Below are 21,842 nucleotides of genomic sequence, written 5' to 3'. Positions count from 1 at the left end.
GCCGAGAAGGCCCTGGCTCTAGTTGAGGCCAGCCTAACCTCTCTGAGGCCTGGGACCTTGAGGATGTTATTATTTGCAGACCGTAGGTTTCTCTGTGGGGCATACCAGGAGAGGCGGTCTCGTAGGTACGAGGGTCCTAGGCCGTATAGGGCTTTAAAGGTTAAAACCAGCACCTTAAACCTGACCCTGTACTCCACTGGGAGCCAGTGCAGCTGGTATAGCACCGGGTGAATGTGATCCCGCAGCGAGGACCCCATAAGGAGTCTCGCCGTGGCATTCTGCACCCACTGGAGTTTCTGGGTCAGTCTCAAGGGCAGCCCCACGTAGAGCGAGTTACAATAATCCAGTCTGGAGGTGACTGGAAAGGAGATGATGAGGTGGGAAATGGCTGGAGGAGAAAGGGTTAAGCAGCCCCTCCACTGCCATTGCCATTGAGATAATATCCACAGTCCTCCTTTCCAGGGAAAATGTTATACAGGATGTAATTGCAGATAACATATTGTTCCTTGGCCTTCTCTTTGGAGAGAAGAGAGAATAGAATAGAATGGGTTGTATCCAAAGCAGCGCTACATAAACATTTTATCAGCGTAAAGATTTCTGGGTGAGCAATGCAAAGTTAACCCCTCTTCTCCTCCCCTCTGCCCCCCTAAACCAGGTGTGGAGAACCCCCTGGTCCTAAATGGGGTAACTGTGCCCCTGAAGGACCAGGTGCGTAGCCTGGGAGTCATTCTGGACTCACAGCGGTCCATGGAGGCAATCGAAACTTAACAGGCAATCGACACAAAATAAAAAAAATTCTTCCAGGAGCACCTTAGAGACCAACTAAGTTTGTTACTGGTATTAGCTTCCGTGTGCATACACACTTCTTCACAAAAGCTCATACCAATAACAAACTTAGATGGTCTCTAAGGTTCTACTGGAAGGATTTTTTAAATTTTGTTTTGACTACAGCAGACCAACACAGCCACCTACCTGTAACTTAACAGGCAATGTTGATTATTCTGGGTTTTCTTCCCTGCTCTCTCCTTGATCTTAGTAAGTTATAAATTATAATGTATTTCCATATATATATATATATATATATATATATATATATATATATATATGAGAGATCTGCATTGGCTCCAGTACGTTTCCGAGCACGATTCAAAGTGTTGGTGCTGACCTTTAAAGCCCTAAACGGCCTCGGTCCTGTATACCTAAAGGAGCGTCTCCACCCCCATCGTTCAGCCCGGACACTGAGATCCAGCGCCGAGGGCCTTCTGGCGGTTCCCTCATTGCAAGAAGTGAGGCTACAGGGAACCAGACAGAGGGCCTTCTCGGTAGTGGCGCCCGCCCTGTGGAACGCCCTCCCATCAGATGTCAAAGAGATAAATAATTACCTGACATTCAGAAGACATCTTAAGGCAGCCCTGTTCAGGGAAGTTTTTAATATGTAACGCTGTACTGTTTTTAACACTGATTGGGAGTCGCCCAGAGTGGCTGGGGAAACTCAGCCAGATGGGCGGGGTATAAATAATAAATATATATATATATATATATATATATATATATATATATATATATATATATCTCGGTACAATCCTAGGTATGAATACTCAGAAGGAAATCCTTGCAAGCGTAAGAAGACTTCCTCCTCCTAAGTAAGCATGCAAAGGATTGCAGCCTAAGTCAATCACCGAAATTGCTCGTCAGTTCAAACAGCTGACTCAGCAGGCAGGCAGAATTGGTACCATCCAGCAATCAATTTTTATCTATCTAGGGCATTTGATGCCATTTAAATAATCACTGCAGCTGCTCCCGCACCACAATTCATTTTCGGCACAGTTATATTACTCTTTCCATTCTGCCACTACTCCAGGGCTTAATAGTTTTCTACAAAAGCTCAGATCCTTCCGTCATGTGATTCATTAAAAAGGACTTTTTTATGACTAAAGGACAGATGAATGGACCCTTTGTGTCAGGCGATTTTAATAAGGCTGGAAATGACCTTGGATTTATCTTGCCCTAGTTGTTTTCACGATGTAACCGACCTAAAACAAATACATTCCATCTCAGATTCATGCAGCTCTCCCTTTGCTCCAGCTCAGGATCAGAGGCAAAGCACAACAGATCAGGCTTTGCACCTGTCCATTTAAAAAGTGAAATTAAGGAAAGATGATGTTCTTCTCCTTCCCTCAGAGCTGGACCTCAGTGTCCGGGCTGGACGATGGAGCTGGAGACGCTCCTTCAGGTATAAAGGGCCGAGGACGTTCAGGGATTTCCCATACTGAGCTGTCCCATCTTATGCAGTAGCTGCACAATGTCTAGCTTTTATTGAGTGTTTATTCTGATTTGTTTTGGGGGCAGTTATAGGACAATGAGTATTCATCCTTTTTTATATTGCAAGGTGTTTACAGGGTATTCCATTTATTCATTAGTTTATCTCACGCGTTTCAATGCATCAGATAACAAGACCACCTTTTTTAAAAAAATACAGTGGTACCTCGGGTTATATACGCTTCAGGTTACATACGCTTCAGGTTACACACTCCACTAACCCAGAAATAGTACCTCGGGTTAAGAACTTTGCTTCAGGATGAGAACAGAAATCGTGCTCCGGCGGCGTGGCAGCAGCAGGAGGCCCCATTAGCTAAAGTGGTGCTTCAGGTTAAGAATAGCTTCAGGTTAAGAACGGACCTCCGGAACGAATGAAGTACTTAACCCGAGGTTAACACACTGTAGGTGTGTTAGGGCACCAGAGTGGCTCAGTTTCCATTTAACTGCACCAGCCTACAGTTCTGATGTGCATAGGAATCCCTCCGGCAAAATATTGACATTCTGGAAGTTCCTAAAGCCATCACTGCTGCTAAACTGAATTTGGGACTTTTTCCTGTATCGTGTGGGCTTCTAGAACTGCATAACAATTCCCCGCTAAGAAGGCGAGAGAAGAAGGCCACAGAACAACATCCATCCTAATCTGCCACACGAAGATTTGCAATTATGCCCACTAAGAACTGACGGAATGGAAGTAATGTTTTGTGCTCTTGTTATTTCTGGAGCCGGGCCAATCTGACAACACCGCAAGATCAACAGTGTGATGTAACCTCAACTAAAAAATAAAATAAAATTATTCCGCTTTTTCACCTAGGGGCACCCACCTTCGAAAACAATGATTTGATTTCAACTTTTCCAACACGCGTTTCGTTTTCTGCTGTGTGTTCTCATTCCCCCTTCTGGGATGGAGAATAGTAGTGCCTGCTTCGCTAGCTAACTTATCTCAATGCCTGTCAGAATTGGCACCCGATCATGAGAATTAAATAGGTTAAGAAGGGGGAATTACGCACTGGCAATAGTGTGCAAATTGGATCAGAGCGCACGGAGAGTAAATCCTGCACAGGCTTGCTCACACCTGCTGCCCCCCTCCCACCTCACCCCCCCTCCTCTGGCACGCCAAGGCTTAGTAGCCATAGGAACAGGAGGGAGGGAGGTGTTTGATGGACAGCTTATCAGTCCCTACAATCTCGCAGCCACTCACTCCCCTGGAGAACTCTTGCAGGACAGCAAAAATCCAACAGCTTGGATTCGAAGGCCCCGCCTGCACCTATAGGGTTAAAATTCCCAGAGTTCCCTGGGAAGAGGGATTATCCAGCTGGCGAATGGGGAAAGACTCTTACCTGGGACTCCTGCCACTCAGCGAACCGTTGGCCCTCCAGCTGTTGAACTACAATTCCCATCAGCCCAAGCCTGGGCAATGGCGAAGGGAGATGGGAGTTGTAGTTCAGCAACATCTGTGGAGTATGGTTACCAGATGTTTTTCAATGAATCCAGGGGCACTTTTTTTTTTTTTAACGGAGTAGCAACAGGGAGTCAGTAGTGGGGATGGTGAGGCAAAAGACCCTGGGCCCAAGCACATATGCATATTGTACAAAGGTGCATAGCCCTTCTTTCACATGTGAAACATGCCGTATTTTTCGCTCTATAGGACGCACCAGACAATAAGACGCAGCTAGTTTGGGTGGGAGGAAACAAGAAAAAAAAAATTCTGAATCCCAGAAGCCAGAACAGCAAGAGGGATTTGGCTTCTGGGATAGCCTCTTGCTGTTCTGGCTTCTGGGATAGCTGCTGAAGCCTCTCCCAGGCAGCGGGATGAAGGCTCCCCCTGCCCAGAAGAGGCTGTGTGTGGGTAAGCTGCCGTCTGTACCTTCCCCCATCTCCTGCAACAACCGCACGCTCTTTAAAGGGAGCGTGGTTCTTGGGGGCTTTTCTGGGAGGTGGGGGAAGGGACAGAGCCGCACACTCTGTCCCTTCCTCCCACTTCCCAAAAGAGCAGCATGAAGCCTCCGCATGGCAGTGGGGAGCCTTCATCCCGCTGCCCTATGGAGGCTTTGCGGGGGCTATCCAAAAGCCAGAATAGCTAGAGGGAGCGCTGCACAGCGCTCCGCCTCACTGTTCTGGCTTCTGGGGCAGCCCGTGAAGCCTCCGGAGGGCAGCGAGGTGCCTTCATCCCACTGACCTGCAGAGGCTTTGCACAGCTCAGCCAGAAGCTAGAACACCGAGACGGAGTGCTGCGCAGCTCTCCCTCTCCCTGTTCTGGCTTCTGGCTTAGCCGCGTAGCCTGCACTCGCTCCATAAGACGCACACACATTTTCCCTTACTTTTTAGGAGGGAAAAAGTGCGTCTTATAGAGCAAAAAATACGGTAAATGTGCAGTTTTTTTAAAAAACTGGGCAGCGGCGCACCACCCATCCGTGACTCCTGAGCCTTTCCCAAACTCCTGCCCCCTTCTCCCTTTATTTTGAAAGATCGGGGGGAGCCCCTCGGGAGTCGCAGGCGGGTGGCTGTAGCTGAGGAGGGGTGCCAGCCACATGGTTTCTCTGCCAGGCAAGGTGCAAAGCCCTTCTTTCGCACCCTGTGAAACATAAATGCGCAGAGTTTTTAAAGAAACTGGGCAACGGCTTGCCGCCTGCGACTCCCGAGCCTCCCCCGATCGGTCAAAACAAAGGGGGCAGGGGGCAGGAGATCTGTACCGCCGGACATTCCCGGTTTCCCTTTGGCAGTGGCGGTGGCAGTCAGCAGCCCGTAGCCAGCCTGGTAGCGCAATTGACTCTGGCTAGCTTCAGGAGCTGCTCGCTGCCATGGCGCCCACCATTTTTCCTCTCCGGAAGTCTCCATATGATGTGTTGCATGTTTCTTGGGGACAGATTTACAAATCTGAGGACTGTCCCCGGGAACCGAGGACATCTGGTAACCCTAATCTGGAGGGCCAATGGGTCCCCACACCTGGCACAGACATTAGTGATCTGGACAAGCCAACGGTCTGGTTCAACATAAGGCAGCTTTCTGGGTATGCTTCTGTTCCATCTAGCCTGAGAAGCAAGGCTGAGAGACTCAGGCCCTGCCATGCAAGGGAAAGTGTCATGTCTGCTTTGCTCCACCCACTTTTGCTGCCGGCCCCGCCCACCGATGGCATGCAGCCCCAGAAGGCCTAGAATCGCAGAGTCGGATGGGACCACGAGTCATCTAGTCCAGCCCCCTGCAATGCAGAAACGTTGTGCAGAACGCAGGGCTCAAACCCGTTACCCTGAGAGTCAGCGTCTCACACTCTACCAACTGAACTATCAGGCATGAGAGAATGCAGCCCAAAGCCAAGAAAGGTTCCTCACCACCACCCCATGATGGAAGCCAGAAAAAATTGGGGTGAAAGCATGAAAAGGCTCGTTGAGAAGCGCTGAAGGGAGAAGGCACTTCCACAGGGGCAGCAGGGGGAAATGAAGGTTCCCAAGAGGTAGTGCGTTAGAGTCTCCATTTCAGGGTCATGGGTTCGAGTCCTGCCCTCTGGGCAAAAAAGATTCCTGCCTTGCAGGAGGTTGGACTAGATGACCCAAGTGGTCCCTTCAAACCGTACAATGCTATGATTCTATATAATCTAGAGCAGCGGGGAGAAGCCTCAAGCCTTCTCAGCTTCTCTATGGACTTTGGACTACAGTGGTACCTCAGGTTAAGTACTTCATTCGTTCCGGAGGTCCGTTCTTAACCTGAAACTGTTCTTAACCTGAAGCACCACTTTAGCTAATGGGGCCTCCTGCTGTCAACTTGCAATATCTGTTCTCATCCTGAAGCAAAGTTCTTAACCTGAAGCACTAGTTCTGGGCTAGCGGAGTCTGTAACCTGAAGCGTATGTAACCTGAAGCGTATGTAACCTGAGGTACCACTGTATTCTCAAGCCTCCACAACTCTCCTTGCCACCTTCCTCGACTGTTCTTGCCTGGCTGATATAGGAACATAGGAAGCTGCCTTAACAGCCAGAACATTAGTCCATCTAGCTCAGTGTTGCCTACACTGACCGGAAGTAGCTCTCCAGAGTTTTAGGCAGCAGTCTTTCCCAGCCCTACCTGCAGATGCTGGGGGTTGAACCTGAGACCTTCGGCGTGGAAAGCAGATGCCCTTACCCTGTGTCTTTGAACTCTTGTTTGCAGAGATGGAAGATTGCGGGGGGGGGGGGGGGAGAGATGCAGAAACTAACATGCTGTGCAAATGTCAAATTTGCACCCATTGCTATGCCCACTTGTGCCTTGGGCCCTGCCCGCCCTCTGGCAAGCGGCCCCCAGAAAGTTTCTCAGGAGGCAATGAGGCCCTCGAGGTGAGAGCAAATCCATGCTCTGTTGGAGACTCTGCCTCATTCGCTTAGGAGTAGCCATCGCTGGGGAAGTGAAACGGTGTCTGTGTATCTACTCTAGCCATGAGTTCACATGATGAGAATCCCACCCTCCAGCAAATCCTTTCACCTAGAAACCTAGCCTGCCAGGGTTGCAAGCGAACCACCTACTTTTCTACCTGCAGGGATTTTCCGTTGCTGCGTTGATTTGCAAGAGGATGAAGCCACAGAATCAGTTCCCTTCGGTATTTTTTTGCATTCCTCAAGCTGGTTGCATAGCAGCCCAGGAGAATTCAGAAACATGCTGTGACTCACTATGGAATTTGTTACCTGTTTCCCCATCCCTAAGTCTTATCTCCCTATTTCTGTTGAAAGAGGAGGGTGCGGTGCCCTTTGTTGGCAAAGGAGCCACACCTGAAACTATTTACCTTTCTTGAAAAGGAAAGGAAAATCTGGTATTTAAACAACGGCGGAGCTGTTACACCAGAGCAAACAGGTTTGGGACTGCTGTTATTTGTGCAGAGATTTGAGCTATCATCTTGGCCAAAGAGTTTGATGTTTGGCCTTGGCTTAGATGAACATGAGGGTGTCGGAAGTTTTAAGTGTTTAAAGAAAATCAATGCCAGAGAGAATAAAAACCGGCCTACTGCCACCCTTTCAAAAACAGACAGAGCATCAAACTCCGTCAATCAACAATACTGTAATAAAAACCCATGGATAAAGTACACTGGCCCTCCATGGTATTCCTCAAGCAGTAGAACATTATCTTATGTCTCAGATTTTTCTCAGGATGCCAATCGAGGCAGAAAATACAGGTGCTAGATGGGCAAAGCGTGGTGCAGTGGTTAGGACGTTGGACTAAGACTTTGGGAGGTAAAGGGACCCCTGGCCATTAGGTCCAGTTGCGGACGACTCTGGGGTTGCGGCGTTCATCTCGCTTTATTGGCCGAGGGAGCCAGCATACAGCTTCTGGGTCATGTGACCAGCATGACTAAACCACTTCTGGTGAACCAGAGCAGCGCACAGAAACGCTGTTTACCTTCCTGCCGGAGTGGTACCTATTTATCTACTTGCACTTTGACGTGCTTTCGAACTGCTAGGTTGGCAGGAGCAGGGACCGAGTAACAGGTCTGTCTTTGCTTCCCCCTCTTCATACCTCTTTGGGTCTGGGCGACCAGGGAGGAGGGGAGCTAGTTGCAGCAGGAGGGGGAGACCTCTTGCCTTCTTGACCACCCTGATTCATTCGCCAGAGCGGTACCTGTTTATCTACTTGCACTTTGACGTGCTTTTGAACTGCTAGGTGGGCAGGAGCAGGGACCGAGCAACGGGAGCTCACCCCATCACGGGGATTCGAACCGCCGACCTTCTGATCGGCAAGCCCTAGGCTCAGTGGTTTAGACCACAGCGCCACCCATATCCTAAGACTTTGGGAGACCAGGGTTTAAATCCCCACTCAGGCACAAAGCTTGCTGGGGTGACATTGGACCAGCCAGTCTCTAAGCCTAGCCCGACCTCACGCGGCTGTTGTTAGGATAAAATGGGAGGGAAAGAGCCACATATGCCACCTTGGAGGAAAGGTAGGATATAAACATAATAATAAATACAGTCATACCTTGGTTTTCAAACAGCTTAGTTCCCGAACATTTTGGCTCCCGAAGTGACTGTTCTGGTTTGCGAACTATTTTTGGAAGCTGAATGTCTGGCGGGGGCTTCTGATTGGCTGCAGGAGCTTCCTGCAGCCAATCAGAAGCCGTGATTTGGTTTCTGAATGTTTTGGAAGTCGAACGGACTTCCAGAACGGATTCCGTTCGACTTCCAAGGTACGACTGTAGTCTGAAATGCTTCCTAACGGAAATGCTCTTTGGATTAAGGGGAGCGAGGCTGCAGGTTCGATCTCTGTGAGGGACAGCTGCAAATTCCTTCATTGCAGGGGGTTGTCCCACGTGATCCTTAATGTCCCTTCCAACTCTATATTCTATGAGATATCAATCTATGAGTGTAGCCATTGCCCAGCATAGTTCTGGATTATGCTGCCTAGAGGACTAATGATATAAAACAGTTTCATCTGTTCGTACAACTTTGGGGAGAAATGGTTATTGTTGCTCAGTTTATGTTCAATAATAATAATAATAAATTTTTATTTATATCCCGCCCTCCCCAGCCGAAGCCGGGCTCAGAGCGGCCAACAACAGCAAAATGATACAGCATTCTAAAATCATTTCATTGCAAAATTAATTCAAATCAGATTAATGGCAACCATTGGGCTAGAGTTCTGTGAGGATTGCCAAAGGAGGGGGTCAGGCTGTGCCTTGGCCAAAGGCCTGGTGGAACAGCTCTGTCTTGCAGGCCCTGCGGAAAGATGTCAAGTCCCGCAGGGCCCTGGTCTCTTGTGACAAGAGCGTTCCACCAGATCGGAGCCACAGCTGAAAAAGCCCTGGCTCTGGTTGAGGCCAGCCTAACCTCCCTGTGGCCCGGGATCTCCAAGATGTTTTTGTTTGAGGACCGTAAGGTCCTCCGTGGGACATACCAGGAGAGACGGTCCCGTAGGTACGAGGGTCCTAGGCCATATAGGGCTTTAAAGGATAAGACCAGCACCTTAAACCTGATCCTGTACTCCACCACGAGCCAGTGCAGCTGGTATATATACATGCGCATGAAGTTTCAGCTTCAACCCAGCTCCCATCCCAAGCCCCATGGGTAGCATCAGCATGGATGCGCGTAGACACCAGTCTTTATAATCAAAATAAAAAAATTCCTTCCAGTAGCACCTTAAAGACCAACTAAGTTAATTCTTGGTATGAGCTTTCGTGTGCATGCACACTTCTTCAGATACACTGAAACAGAAGTTGCCAGATCCTTCTATATAGTGACTGGTTTCCTACTGGTTTCTCTGTTTTGTGATTCTTCTGATTCTTGAACAGAGAAACCAGTAGGAGAACACTTCAATCTCCCAGGACATTCTATACAAGATCTCAAAGTAGCTGTTTTACTACAAAGGAATTTCAGAAATAGACTGGAAAGAGAAGCTGCTGAATTGCAACTCATTACCAAACTTAAAACCATGGAGAGACCTGGTTTGAACAAAGACATTGGATTCTTATCCCATTATACATGACTAAGCCATTTCTCACCTTCTCACCCCTTGCCTTTTCCTGTAAGACCTATTACAGTCGTTAAGAGTCGTCAACAGGCTCATCTCAGCTATCTGCCAATCTCCCATTCCCACCACCCTTCTGAGTAATACCCCTCCCCACCTTCTCACTATATAGAAGGATCTGGCAACTTCTGTTTCAGTGTATCTGAAGAAGTGTGCATGCACACGAAAGCTCATACCAAGAACTAACTTAGTTGGTCTTTAAGGTGCTACTGGAAGAAATTTTTTTATTTTGACTATGGCAGACCAACACGGCTACCTATCTGTAACTAGTCTTTATAATGATACACTTTTCTGTTTCGGGGGACCTCTTCCCGCCACCATTGCTGCAGGGAAGAAATCCGAGACACAGAGTTCCCAGGACAGTGCTTTGCATCTTGTTGACTCTACCCGAGAATCCCAAGGCTGGGACAACACTAAGGTTCTACAACTTCAGAATTAAATCACAAGCATTCCAGAGCATCAAAATTTCCAGGGCCTTTTTCTGAGCCAAACATGCAGTGTGTCCCTCCAGGCAAAGAAGGTGCTGGGGTTTTTCGTTCAAACAAGGTAAAAGAGAGAGAGCGAGAAAGAGTGTTTGGGAAGATGGGTTGGCAGACAAGAGCTTGTTTTGATTGGTAGCAAGGAGCAACAGTGACTGAGGTTGCAACAGGGCCTGAGCAAAGCCGTTCCCTTGACAGTGGCTTACAGCAACAATGGAATCTTGCAAAGGAAAACATGAAGGAGCAGCGATAAAATCTGGTCCTCCAAAATTCAACAGTCATGAGCTCTGGGAGACCTCTGCGTTTTACAAGCATGCTTGAAAAATCTCTCAAGCAATTGTTACCGGAGCTGGCGGGCCAAGGGGAATGAAACCAAGCAGATGTCTATGTTAGCATTGCCAGCTGACCATCAATAATGCCCTGGACAGCTCTTGGATTTTTAACAGCCGCCTGATCTATTATTACCTTTGTTGTGCAGATGGATGGCTCAGGATGAGACATAAAATCATAGAATTGCAGAGTTGGAAGGGACCCTGTGGATCATCTAGTCCAACCCCATGCTGCCCCATATGGGTATCGAACTTGCAACCTTGGTATTATCAGCATCACGCTCTAACCAACTGAGCTATACCAACATCCAACAGTTGTGTCAAAAGGCCAACCCAATGAATTCAATGAGATTCTGAACCAGGGACTTTTCTACTCATGGTTCGTTCACTCAAGTACTGAATTACGCTAATTCTACGAGTCTAGTTTTTACTTATCCTCTTTTGATTCCACCTTTTCCCACAAGGAGCCCAGGGCAGTGTAACTGGTTCTTTACCCCTTCTCACTCACAGACACTTTATCCTCACAACAACCTGTCAAGTAGGCCAGGCTGAGAGAATGTGCCTAATCCAAAATCACACCAGTGAGCTTCAAAGCTGAGTGAGGGGGGTTTGAAATTGGCTCTGCTCTTAGTCCTAATGGCACTCTAAAGAGATTTCAAAGGGATTTTTTTTTGTATTTTTTTCAAAAAAAAGCACAGATATTCTCTAAGGAGGGGGGAATGCCCCATAGAAACATTCCCTGAAAGATGATAAACGAAGGGCCTGAAACAATAAGTATCTGGATTGCATAGGAAGATGCCTTATAACTAACCAGGCTGCGTATAAACTATGCCTTTCAAGCACATTCAGTGTACATTATTTCCCTCAAAGAATTCTGGGAACTGTAGCTGGCTCATCATAGAGTTACAATTCCCAGCAATCCTTAAACTACAGTCCCCAGAATTCTTTGAGGGGGGAAAAAGGTAAAGGTAAAGGGACCCCTGACCATTAGGTCCAGTCGTGACCGACTGTGGGGTTGCAGCGCTCATCTCGCTTTATTGGCCGAGGGAGCCGGCGTACAGCTTCTGGGTCATGTGGCCAGTATGACTAAGCCGCTTCTGGCGAACCAGAGCAGCGCACGGAAACACCGTTTACCTTCCCGCCAGAGCGGTACCTATTTATCTACTTGCACTTTGACATGCTTTCGAACTGCTAGGTTGGCAGGATTTGAGGGAAATAATGTGCTTCTAATGCACCGAAAAGGTACAGTGTCCACACATCCTTGGCCTTATTGCCCTATCTAGCTCTGCACTGTCTACACAGACTGGCAGCAACCTCTGCAGAACTCAAGACATGGATCTCTCCCAGTCCTACTTGGTGTTGCCAGGATTGAACCTGGAACCACCTTCACACAAAGCAGGTTTCTCAACCACTGAGCTATGGCCCCCGATGCCAGATTCAGTGGAACAGAAGCAAGAGATTTCTGCTCATGTGATTTCTGGAAGTACCTGGCTGGCTCCTGAACGAAGCAGGGTGCTTGCAGGAGATGGACCATCAGCCCGATCCAACAGAGATGCTCTTGTGCCCTGATGAAATTATGGCTACAGATGTTCTCCCTACCGAACCTCACACAAAAGAACTTACCTTGCAGCGAATACTGGAGATCGTCGAAGTCTGTGGAAGACTGCTCTTCGTCACCTGACGGTATTTGAGGAGATGCCATTTTTTCAGGCCCTGGGATCACTGCGCATTCCGGTTGCCAAACTGGGAGGAAATTTGGGGAAGAGGGAGGAAACAGAAAAGAAAGTTAGTAGATAGGCACATCAGGATTTCACCTTCGGAAAAGACAGCTTGTGAATCACCCTGCAGCCTTAACACACACGCTTGCTTCTGTTTTTCAAGATTTTCTCAGATTATCTGGATCAAGGCTACGCCTCCTTTTTGAATCGTAAAGCAGCTAAAACTATTCTTCTGGGTCCTATTCATTTCTAACAGCTGGCTAACCTCCAGGTCTGGAAATCCCATTGCTGGAATATGCAGGAAACAGATCTGGATTCAAAGATTTGCGGTGTTGATTTGCAAGGGATGCGAAAGATTTGAAAGGTTGATGGTGTCTCCTGGGTAATTTGGGGCCGTCTATCCTGTCTACCCTCAGGGATGCCGCTTTTCTTCTGCATCTCCCCCCCCCCAACCCCAACCCCCGCCCCTCATTAAATCTTTCGCTTTGCAAAGTTCTTTTCTTGCTCAGCAATTATTGTAGCGGGTTGGAAGCAAAAGTTGCTGAGCCCACAGAAGATTAAAATGCAACTAAGAAAGTGATGTTGCCTGACACACCGAGCACCATTGTTCTGGCTCTATCTGTATCTTAGCTACCACAGCGTACCCCTGGAAGTTCCAAATGCAACAGAGTTTGTTTTTTCAGCCCTGAACCATGGCCGCCCTTTCTTCTGCAAAGGCACCCTCATCAATCGTGCTCAACATCAGTGTCCTCCAAATGTATGTGTAAGGTTCGCGCACGTGATTGCAATAGGTCTGCTCAGCTGGATGATGAAATTTTATATATTGTGCATATATGTACATACACAAACACACACTGGGGGAAAAGTGAACAAGAGCCAAAGAAATCCGACCTTCACCCAACACACACAAAAGATAATAAATTTACAGTCCTCCCCATTGTGGGAGATGCCCAGCTCACAGTGTGTGCGAGTTTTTATAAGTGATTGCTTCAGATCTAAATTCCTGGTGCCTTGAGAAACGTACCCCTTTGCTTCCATTTACTCAGTCCCATGATAGGCTTAGAGGGACGCAGGTGGCGCTTTTGGTTAAACCACGGAGCCTAGGGCTTGCCGATCAGAAGGTCGGCGGTTCGAATCCCTGCAACAGGGTGAGCTCCCGTTGCTCGGTCCCAGCTCCTGCCAGCCTAGCAGTTCGAAAGCACATCAGAGTGCAAGTGGATAAATAGGTACCGCTCTGGCGGGAAGGTAAACGGCGTTTCCGTGTGCTGCTCTGGTTCACCAGAAGCAGCTTAGTCATGCTGGCCACATGACCTGGAAGCTGTACGCTGGCTCCCTTGGCCAATAAAGCAAGATGAGCGCCGCAATCCCAGAGTCGTCCGTGACTGGACCTAACGGTCAGGGGTACCTTTACCTTTATGATAGGCTTTAAAAATGCCTCTGGACAAAAACATGATTTTGTCCACTTCTGACTGTAAGAGCTGTTCGACAGCAGAACGGTCTCCCTCAGGAGGCTGTGGACTCTCCTTCCTTGGAGGTTTTTAAGCAGAGGTTGTATGACCATCCATCATGGATGCTTTAGCTGAGATCCCTGCATCTAGGGACTAGATGACCCTTGGGTCCCTTCCAGCTCTACAAAGTTATGATTCTATGTTTTAAAAAGCAGCAGAACAATCCACAGTTGACTGACAGGACTCCTTGCTTCAGGATGCTCTAATGTAAAAATGAAGAGACAGGTGGAATATGTGGTAGGCAGTCCTGTCAGTGGAAACATAGCTTGGTGCAGGCAAAGGACAAACCTCTAGTACACTTTGCATTCAAGGAACAGCGGCTGAGAGATGGTGAAACGCAACAGCCTGGCTGGAATGTAATACTGGGGTCGTGGTGGGCACCTTGCAGATGTAGCCCCTTGGTCTAATTTAATGTCGTCCTCAGTCTAATTTGAAAAGCCTTCTGCAAGTGGTCAGTTCACATCTCTGGCCAGAGCAACCAGACTCTCCCAGGGCAGGCAAAGAGAGAGAGGAAAGAAGGTGGAAGAAAGAGAGAGCAATGGCCTTCTTTGCTCTGGTCCTGGATCCGCCATGAATGTCTTCCACACCCCCAATCACCGTGCAGCCCTCAAGAGATAAGCCCTGAAGGAATGTAGCCCCTGGCAGAAAAAAAAGGTTGCCCAGCCCTGGTTTAGTGTTACGTGTACAAACCTTAGTCTCACGTTCTCTCCTCTTCTCCTCTGTCACAACTGAGATGAGACAACTGAAAGTTTTCACCTAACCAAGGTTACTTTCAGTCGAAACTAGCTTGTTCCCCTACACTATAGTTAGGACTAGCCACAGTTTGTCTGGGTTCAGACGTAAGAACCGTGGCTAGTCCTAACTACAGTGTAGGGGAACAAGGCAGTTTCAAACCACAAGATTATGACCCTGGCTTTCCTCCCTAAACCATAGTTAAGACTAGCCACGGTTGTCAGTTCTGATGAAACAACTACAGTTAATGGAAAACAATAAAAAGGCATTCCTTATACTAGCGAGTCTCCTTGCGATGAGATGGGGAGCCATCTCAAGGAAGCAGTGTCACAACGAACTGGCAATGTACTAGCCCAAAGTTCCTGAAATAAGAGCAACTTAAAACTCAGAGGTTGTGGACTGGAGTGAATTGGCAGCTTCCTTCATGCCTAGACCTCTCTATTTAAGCAAAAGGAACATTCCTAGCAATGCACTCTTAAAAATCAGGACAGAAGCAGATTTTGGGAAACTTCCTGGGCAGATGTGGGAGGGCTTCATACGACTGGCTTCCAGTTTCATTTTTAATACAGAACAGAGAGCTGGCCTGTTTTATTTTTGGACACACTGGAAGGCGGGAATATCAGGTTGCTGCTGCCAGCAATTCTTACGCAAAACCATTTCCCCCCTATTCAGTTATAAACTTAGGACCAATGTGGGCGCACAGAAGATTGTACTACATGATCATACTGCCTATGAGGGAGGGGACATGTGTCAGTGTTCTGCTATTATTAATAATAAAAATAAAAATCTGATCCTAAACCTCTGCTGCCTTGCAGGACATTTTCAGAAGAAAAGCCTCAGGAGTAAAAAAAATCAATCTGAAGTAGAGTCCCGAAGACGGTTGGATAGCACCTTGTACTTCTCCTTCCATCAACTCCTGCAGCCAAGCTGGTGCCAAACGTCTTGCTCTGCTTTCCTTTGGACCACATCGGTGAGGTGAAGAGGGGGGTCTTGTCGTCTGGGCAGCCCACGGCCTCCATCCACACTCTGCCCAGTCTTGCGCCCTGGGAAAGTCACCTTGGTGCTGCTAATGCAGCAGTTTAGTCTTCACCCCGGGATGCACACTCCATTGTTTCTCGCGACTGATGGATGCCAACAAAATTGGCCATCCTACACCGCAGGGAAAGGACGCGGGTGGCGCTGTGGGTTAAACCACAGAGCCTAGGACTTGCCGATTAGAAGGTCGGCGGTTCGAATCCCCACGACGGGGTGAGCTCCCGTTGCTCGGTCCCAGCTCCTGCCAACCTAGCAGTTCAAAAGCATGTCAAAGTGCAAGTAGATTAATAGGTACCACTCCGGCAGGAAAGTAAATGGCATTTCCGTGCACTGCTCTGGTTCGCCAGAAGCGGCTTAGTCATGCTGGACACATACACCGGCTCCCTCGGCCAATAAAGCAAGATGAGCGCCGCAACCCCAGAGTCGGTCACGACTGGACCTAATGGTCAGGGGTCCCTTTACCTTTACCTTACACCGCAGGGAAAGGCTAGGAGAGCCTGAGACTCCCTGCTGCTGCAGTAGCTTGTGCTATGAGAAGAGAAGAATGCCTCGAAAAACGAAGGCGCCTTGGATGTATCTATGACTTCATGCCTCCTGGAAGTGCGAAGAATCCTTGCGCCACTGAAGCCTTCCCTCACTGCCAATATGCCAGTGGTGATATCATATTGAGGGCAGGAATAAGCATGCACGTGGCTTTCCTGGCAGCCTCTGCTGCAGCTGACAAACATGCCACAGGCGTTGCCATCACTGTTGATCAAGCCCAGTCCTATCCCTCAGCCCAGGCTGACTGGTTTTAGGGGGGAGTGGTGATCCCAGCATTAACTGTGGAGAGGATGCCTGCCCCCTATTCCTGCCTGAATGGGCAAGTAAATTCTTGAGAGAACACTTTTTCCATTATGCATGTCACTAAAGTCTGCTGGAGAGCTTCTCCTTCCAGTCCACAAAATATCAGAAGGCTGCTCCACAATAACTCTGAGCAGGGCTTTCAGCGTGGTGGCCCCCCACTTTTGTGCAATAGTATCTCTGTCCAGAAGAAGCTTCAGGCAGCCACTCCAGAAACATGGAGAGGCATTTGGAGGAAGGCTTTTTTAAAATATCTTGACAAGCTTTTCTAGCTGAATGAAAAGGTGTTCATCTTGTACCGCTTTTAAACTTCAGCTGTTATTTTCATTCTAACCATGAGGACATACTGGCTCTCTGGAGTTTCACGCAAGGGCCAGTTCCCAGTCCTACCTCAAGATGTCAGGGACTTGAACCCAGGACTTTTTGCATGCAGAGCACATGCTCTACTAAGTGACAGAACCCTTCCTCAATTTGTAACATAACAAGCCAAATTTAGCAGCAAAGCAAGCCTCTAGCCTGGGATTCGTAAAACAGGGATGTGAGGTCAAGCTCTGAAACAGGACACAACATACGGAACATCACTTGCACACGATGGGAAGATATTATATTTTTATTCAACCAGAGCCAGGGCTTTTTCGGCCGTGGCCCCGATCTGGTGGAATGCTATGTCACAAGAGACTGGTGCCCTGCAGGACTTTACTTCTTTCCGCAGGGCCTGCACGACAGAGCTGTTCCACCAGGCCTTTGGCCAAGACACAGTCTGACCCCCTCTCTCCTTCTGTAATCCTCACAGAACTCTAGCCCAATGGTTGTCATTAATTTGACTCTGAATTGATTTTAGAATGAATTGATTTTAGAATGAATTGATTTTAGAATGTATTTCAATTAATTGATTGTGATTTTATGTAAACTGTGTTATTTTTACTGTTGTTAGCCGCTTCGGCTGGGGAGGGCGGGATATAAATAAATAAATAAATAAATAAATAAATTATTATTATTATTATTATGCTTTCTCTCTTAAGAGCCCGAGGCAACATAAACAGTTTTTGCCTTCGCCCACTTTATTCTCACAACAAACAACCCTGTGAGCAGCATTAGAAACTCGGATATACATTGGTACCTCGGGTTACATACGCTTCCGGTTACAGACTCCGCTAACCCAGAAATAGTGCTTCAAGTTAAGAACTTTGCTTCAGGATGAGAACAGAAATCGTGTTCTGGCGGCGCAGCAGCAGCAGGAGGCCCCATTAACTAAAGTGGTGCTTCAGGTTAAGAACAGTTTCAGGTTAAGTACGGACCTCCAAAACAAATTAAGTACTTAACCCGAGGTACCACTGTACAAGGGTTACAGTCGCCAAAACGGAATGCCTAGCTGCCATTTTTGAGCCAGAAGGCTCAAATGTCATGTTTTCCTTTACAACTTTTGGGTTCCTGAAATTCATTCTGATCGTGCAGATAAAACACAACAGACAGAATTGTACAGGATGTGTTGCTACTGTCAGAAAACCGTCAGGATCCAAGGATCCCCAGGCATGCACCTCCAGGCGGTGGAGATATCTGATGCCCTCCTGGCACCTGGGCATCTTTACTTGACCGCAAGTGGCCAATAGCTGGGTGCAAAATGTGCCTGGCGAATTTAAAACACTGCCTGTAAGGCAGGTATCGCTGAGAGGAAGTGGCCCAATTTGCCACCCAGTAAGCTTTAAAGCTTTGGTTTTCCCAGTAGTGATGTATGGAAGTGAGAGCTGGACCATAAAGAAGGCTGATCGCCAAAGAATGGATGCTTTTGAATTATGGTGCTGGAAGAGACTCTTGAGAGTCACATGGACTACAAGAAGATCAAACCTCTCCATTCTGAAGGAAATCAGCCCTGAGTGCTCACTGGAAGGACAGATCCTGAAGCTGAGGCTCCAATACTTTGGCCACCTCATGAGAAGAGAAGACTCCCTGGAAAAGATCATGATGTTTGGAAAGATGGAGGGCACAAGGAGAAGGGGACGACAGAGGACGAGATGGTTGGATAGTGTTTTCGAAGCTACCAGCATGAGTTTGACCAAACTGTGGGAGGCAGTGGAAGACAGAACTGCCTGGCGTGCTCTGGTCCATGGGGTCACAAAGAGTTGGACATGACTAAACGACTAAACAACAACTTTACGTCTGAGCAGGAACTTGAACCCGTGTCTCCCTTAGCCGTCAACCAACATGCTTACTATTGCAGCTGGCTGGCCGGCTGTCTTCCTGGGCAAAGTATAATTCCAAGTACCGGCCTGAGGGAGAACTGTGCCTCAAGGGCCAAAAGGCTAGAGGAAACACCCATTTAATAATTCGGCATTCACTAAGTTTAAAATGAGAAACCATGGCGGTGACCTTTCTAACGAAACAGAAAAGTTGGGCAGCGGGGAGAGAGATATTTCTGTTGTGATAATCTGAACAAGGTTAGCTGTCCTCCTTGCACAGGAAGAAATATGGACGTATGAATCAAATATAAATAAAAGAGCAAGGTTCTGTTGACTCCAAAAAGCGAGAGAGCCTTTGAATCACCATATGTTTGGCTTGGATGCCTGCCATGGTTGTATAAATAGACCCTCCGCTGGAAAACTTACAGCGAGAGAGAATGCTTGTCCAGAAAATAACACAGATCGCAGAGCAGAAACCCTTTGCTCACGGAAAAACAGTGATCCTGATAGAATTAGCATTAGCATTTGTGCATATCACATCTGTCTCCCCTAAGTATTTCACACCCATCTCTCTACATCAACAACCTCAAATCCTGCCACAGTCCAGTTTGGCCGCAAGACAGGCTTATGCAGGTGAGAACAGGTCAGACTACAGTCCACACTGGCAAAATACATTTAAAGCAGTATCATATCACTTTAAACTGGCACGGCTCCCCCCCCCCCGAAAGGATCCTGGGAACTGTAGTTTATTAAGGCTACTGAGAGATCTTAGGAGACTCTTGTCAGAACTACAACTCCCAGAGTTCCCTGCGGAGGAGTTGACTGTAAAAACCACTCTGGGAATTGTGAGGCGAATAGGGGTCTCCTAACAACTCTCAGCACCCTTAACAAACTACAGTTCCCAGAATTCTTCAAGAGAAGCCCATGGCTGTTTAAAGTGGAATCATAGAGATTTAAATGCATAGTGTAAACATAACCTACATTTTCAGGTTGGAGGCACCATGTACACAAGCCAGCTCCTAAGAAACAGATGTGAGGGTCTTAACTTACTGTCACAGCCATTATAACATATTCCCCGCCCCACACACAATATTTCAGGGTTTTTGCTAGCTAGGCAAATCTATCTGAGCTCCCAAGTACTGTATTATTTTTTTAAGTGGTTTGAAGACTAGAAAACAAAGCAAAAAAAATGCATATAAATATTAATGCAGATTTTAAAAGATGAAAGAGGGGAGGAAGCCACAGCTGAGAGAGTTGTAGCGGCAGATCCCACCAGCACAAATGCAAAGAATCAAAATGTCTTGGAGTATGGCAGAAAGCACTTTGTAGGAGGATAAATGGTTCTTTATTTCTTTGCATTGTTAGTCTGTACCGCGGCATGATTTATAGCCTTTTTCTGCTAGTTAACAGCAACAAGGAAATGTTGAAACATTTTGAGAAAAATTAAGAAGCGACATGACAGAGGCATGCAAGGTTATGTGGATAGGGGGAAAGTTTCCCTCCCTTTCTGATAATACTAATACGGGAAACATCCAAAGCAGCTGAATGTTGGGAGATTCAGAGCAGACGAAATAGTTCTTCACGCAAGCGCAAAAGATGTCGCAACGGCCACCGTCTTGGGTGGCCCCACAAGAGAAATCAGACAGATTCATGGAGGTAAATAGTCAGAGGCTCTATGATCGCGCACAGCCACTGTGAGAAAAGGGTGCCAAAGTAGAAAGGCCATTGGCCGGATCCATTGACCCAATCTTCTTGTGTTCTTATCTTTCAGGGGTATGGTAGGATATGTCCTTTTTTATTTTCTCTAATGGATGAACAACTTTCGAATTTGTTCTAGTGCGTTTTATTCAATGTGTTTGGCTCTAAATGACTCACAAACTGTTCAGTGTTTTATACTGTTATAGATTTAGGGTAGAGAGACGGGTGGCGCTGTGGGTTAAGCCACAGAGCCTAGGGCTTGCCATTCAGAAGGTCAGCGGTTCGAATCCCTGCAACAGGGTGAGCTCCCGTTGCTCGGTCCCAGCTCCTGCCAACCTAGCAGTTCGAAAGCATGTCAAAGTGCAAGTAGATAAATAGGTACCACTCCAGAGGGAAGGTAAACGGCATTTCTGTGCGCTGCTCTGGTTCGCCAGAAGCGGCTTAGTCATGCTGGCCACATACACCGGCTCCCTCGGCCAATGAAGCGAGATGAGCGCTGCAACCCCAGAGTCGGCCACAGCTGGACCTAATGGTCAGGGGTTCCTTTACCTTTAGATTTAGGGTAAACCCTAGAAATTAATAAATTCTAGGATTGCATATGGAGTGGGAAGGGAGAAATAAAAGCTGCAGAGGAATTCCTGGCTAGCATGGCCAAGGAAGGGCCATTAAGGGAACAATTGAGGGCCACTGAGGGCCCACTGATGACGTTGCCAGTGCAGGGAAGTTCCCTCCCCACTGTCCTGAGGTATGAACAGAGTGATGGTGATGGGGTGTGTTTTTGAACAAGGGTTGTTGGGAGGAAGAAACAGAAAAAGGAGGGCTGAAATCCATCTTGCAGGGAGGCAGCCTGAAGGTTGCACTACAGTTCCCAGGTGCTGGAAAAGGACTTGAATCCAACTCTCCCTGGTCCAAATCCACACTATGTTCATTCATAGCATTTGTCTTCAACCTTTGAAAACTCAGCCGGGGGCTCATCTTTAACTTCTGGACTCCCTCCATGCAGACTGAAGGTATAAATAGGCGAATAAACCATATTTATTGAAGTATAACATTCTGCACCGTGTCTTCCATTCTACAAAGGGACAAAGAGAGAGGCAGACACCTGGCTTTTGCAACAATATATTTGCAAATTGGCTTATTTATTTGCAAAGAGCATTTTTTTTTGTAGAAAGCAATAAATGAAAGCAATATAACAACACCACCACCACCACCAAAGGAATGCCATAAAATAAATGAGGAATGAGCAGGGCTTCCTCTACTCTCCTCACATGCAACACTGCTCAAAAACCAGCTTATTTACAAAGACAGGAAGGAGGAGGAGGCCGGCAATTAGAGTAACATTAACTTGGCTGGTTGACAATCCCGGATAAACAAGGAAATCCAGCCTATTTTGAACAGAAGTGCCCATTGCCATTTTTTAAGGGGATTTGATGCTTTCAGCTTACCAATCCCAAACAGAATGGTTTCTGCTCACCAAAACATTTGGGAGAGAAAACAAATATATTTTCCTTCCCAAAGCACATCAGCCA

At 47.4% G+C, this 21,842-nt stretch overlaps 1 protein-coding gene across 1 annotated transcript in view; it reads right to left on the bottom strand.

Moving 5' to 3' along the window:
- Positions 1 to 21,842, bottom strand: part of SYNE2 (spectrin repeat containing nuclear envelope protein 2) — a 258,420-nt gene that overhangs the window by 227,594 nt on the left and 8,984 nt on the right. Inside the window, exon 2 of the mRNA XM_083516520.1 lies at positions 12,226 to 12,345. Within this exon, the coding sequence (XP_083372646.1) occupies positions 12,226 to 12,304 (79 nt within the window). The 5' untranslated portion in view covers positions 12,305 to 12,345. The remainder of the gene's footprint in view (positions 1 to 12,225; positions 12,346 to 21,842) is intronic.

This window comes from Podarcis liolepis, assembly GCF_965112155.1.
Source record: "Podarcis liolepis genome assembly, chromosome: 1".
NCBI lineage: Eukaryota > Metazoa > Chordata > Lepidosauria > Squamata > Lacertidae > Podarcis > Podarcis liolepis.
Note: the sequence above shows the minus strand (reverse complement) of the source record. Positions and strands in the feature narration are given on the sequence as shown.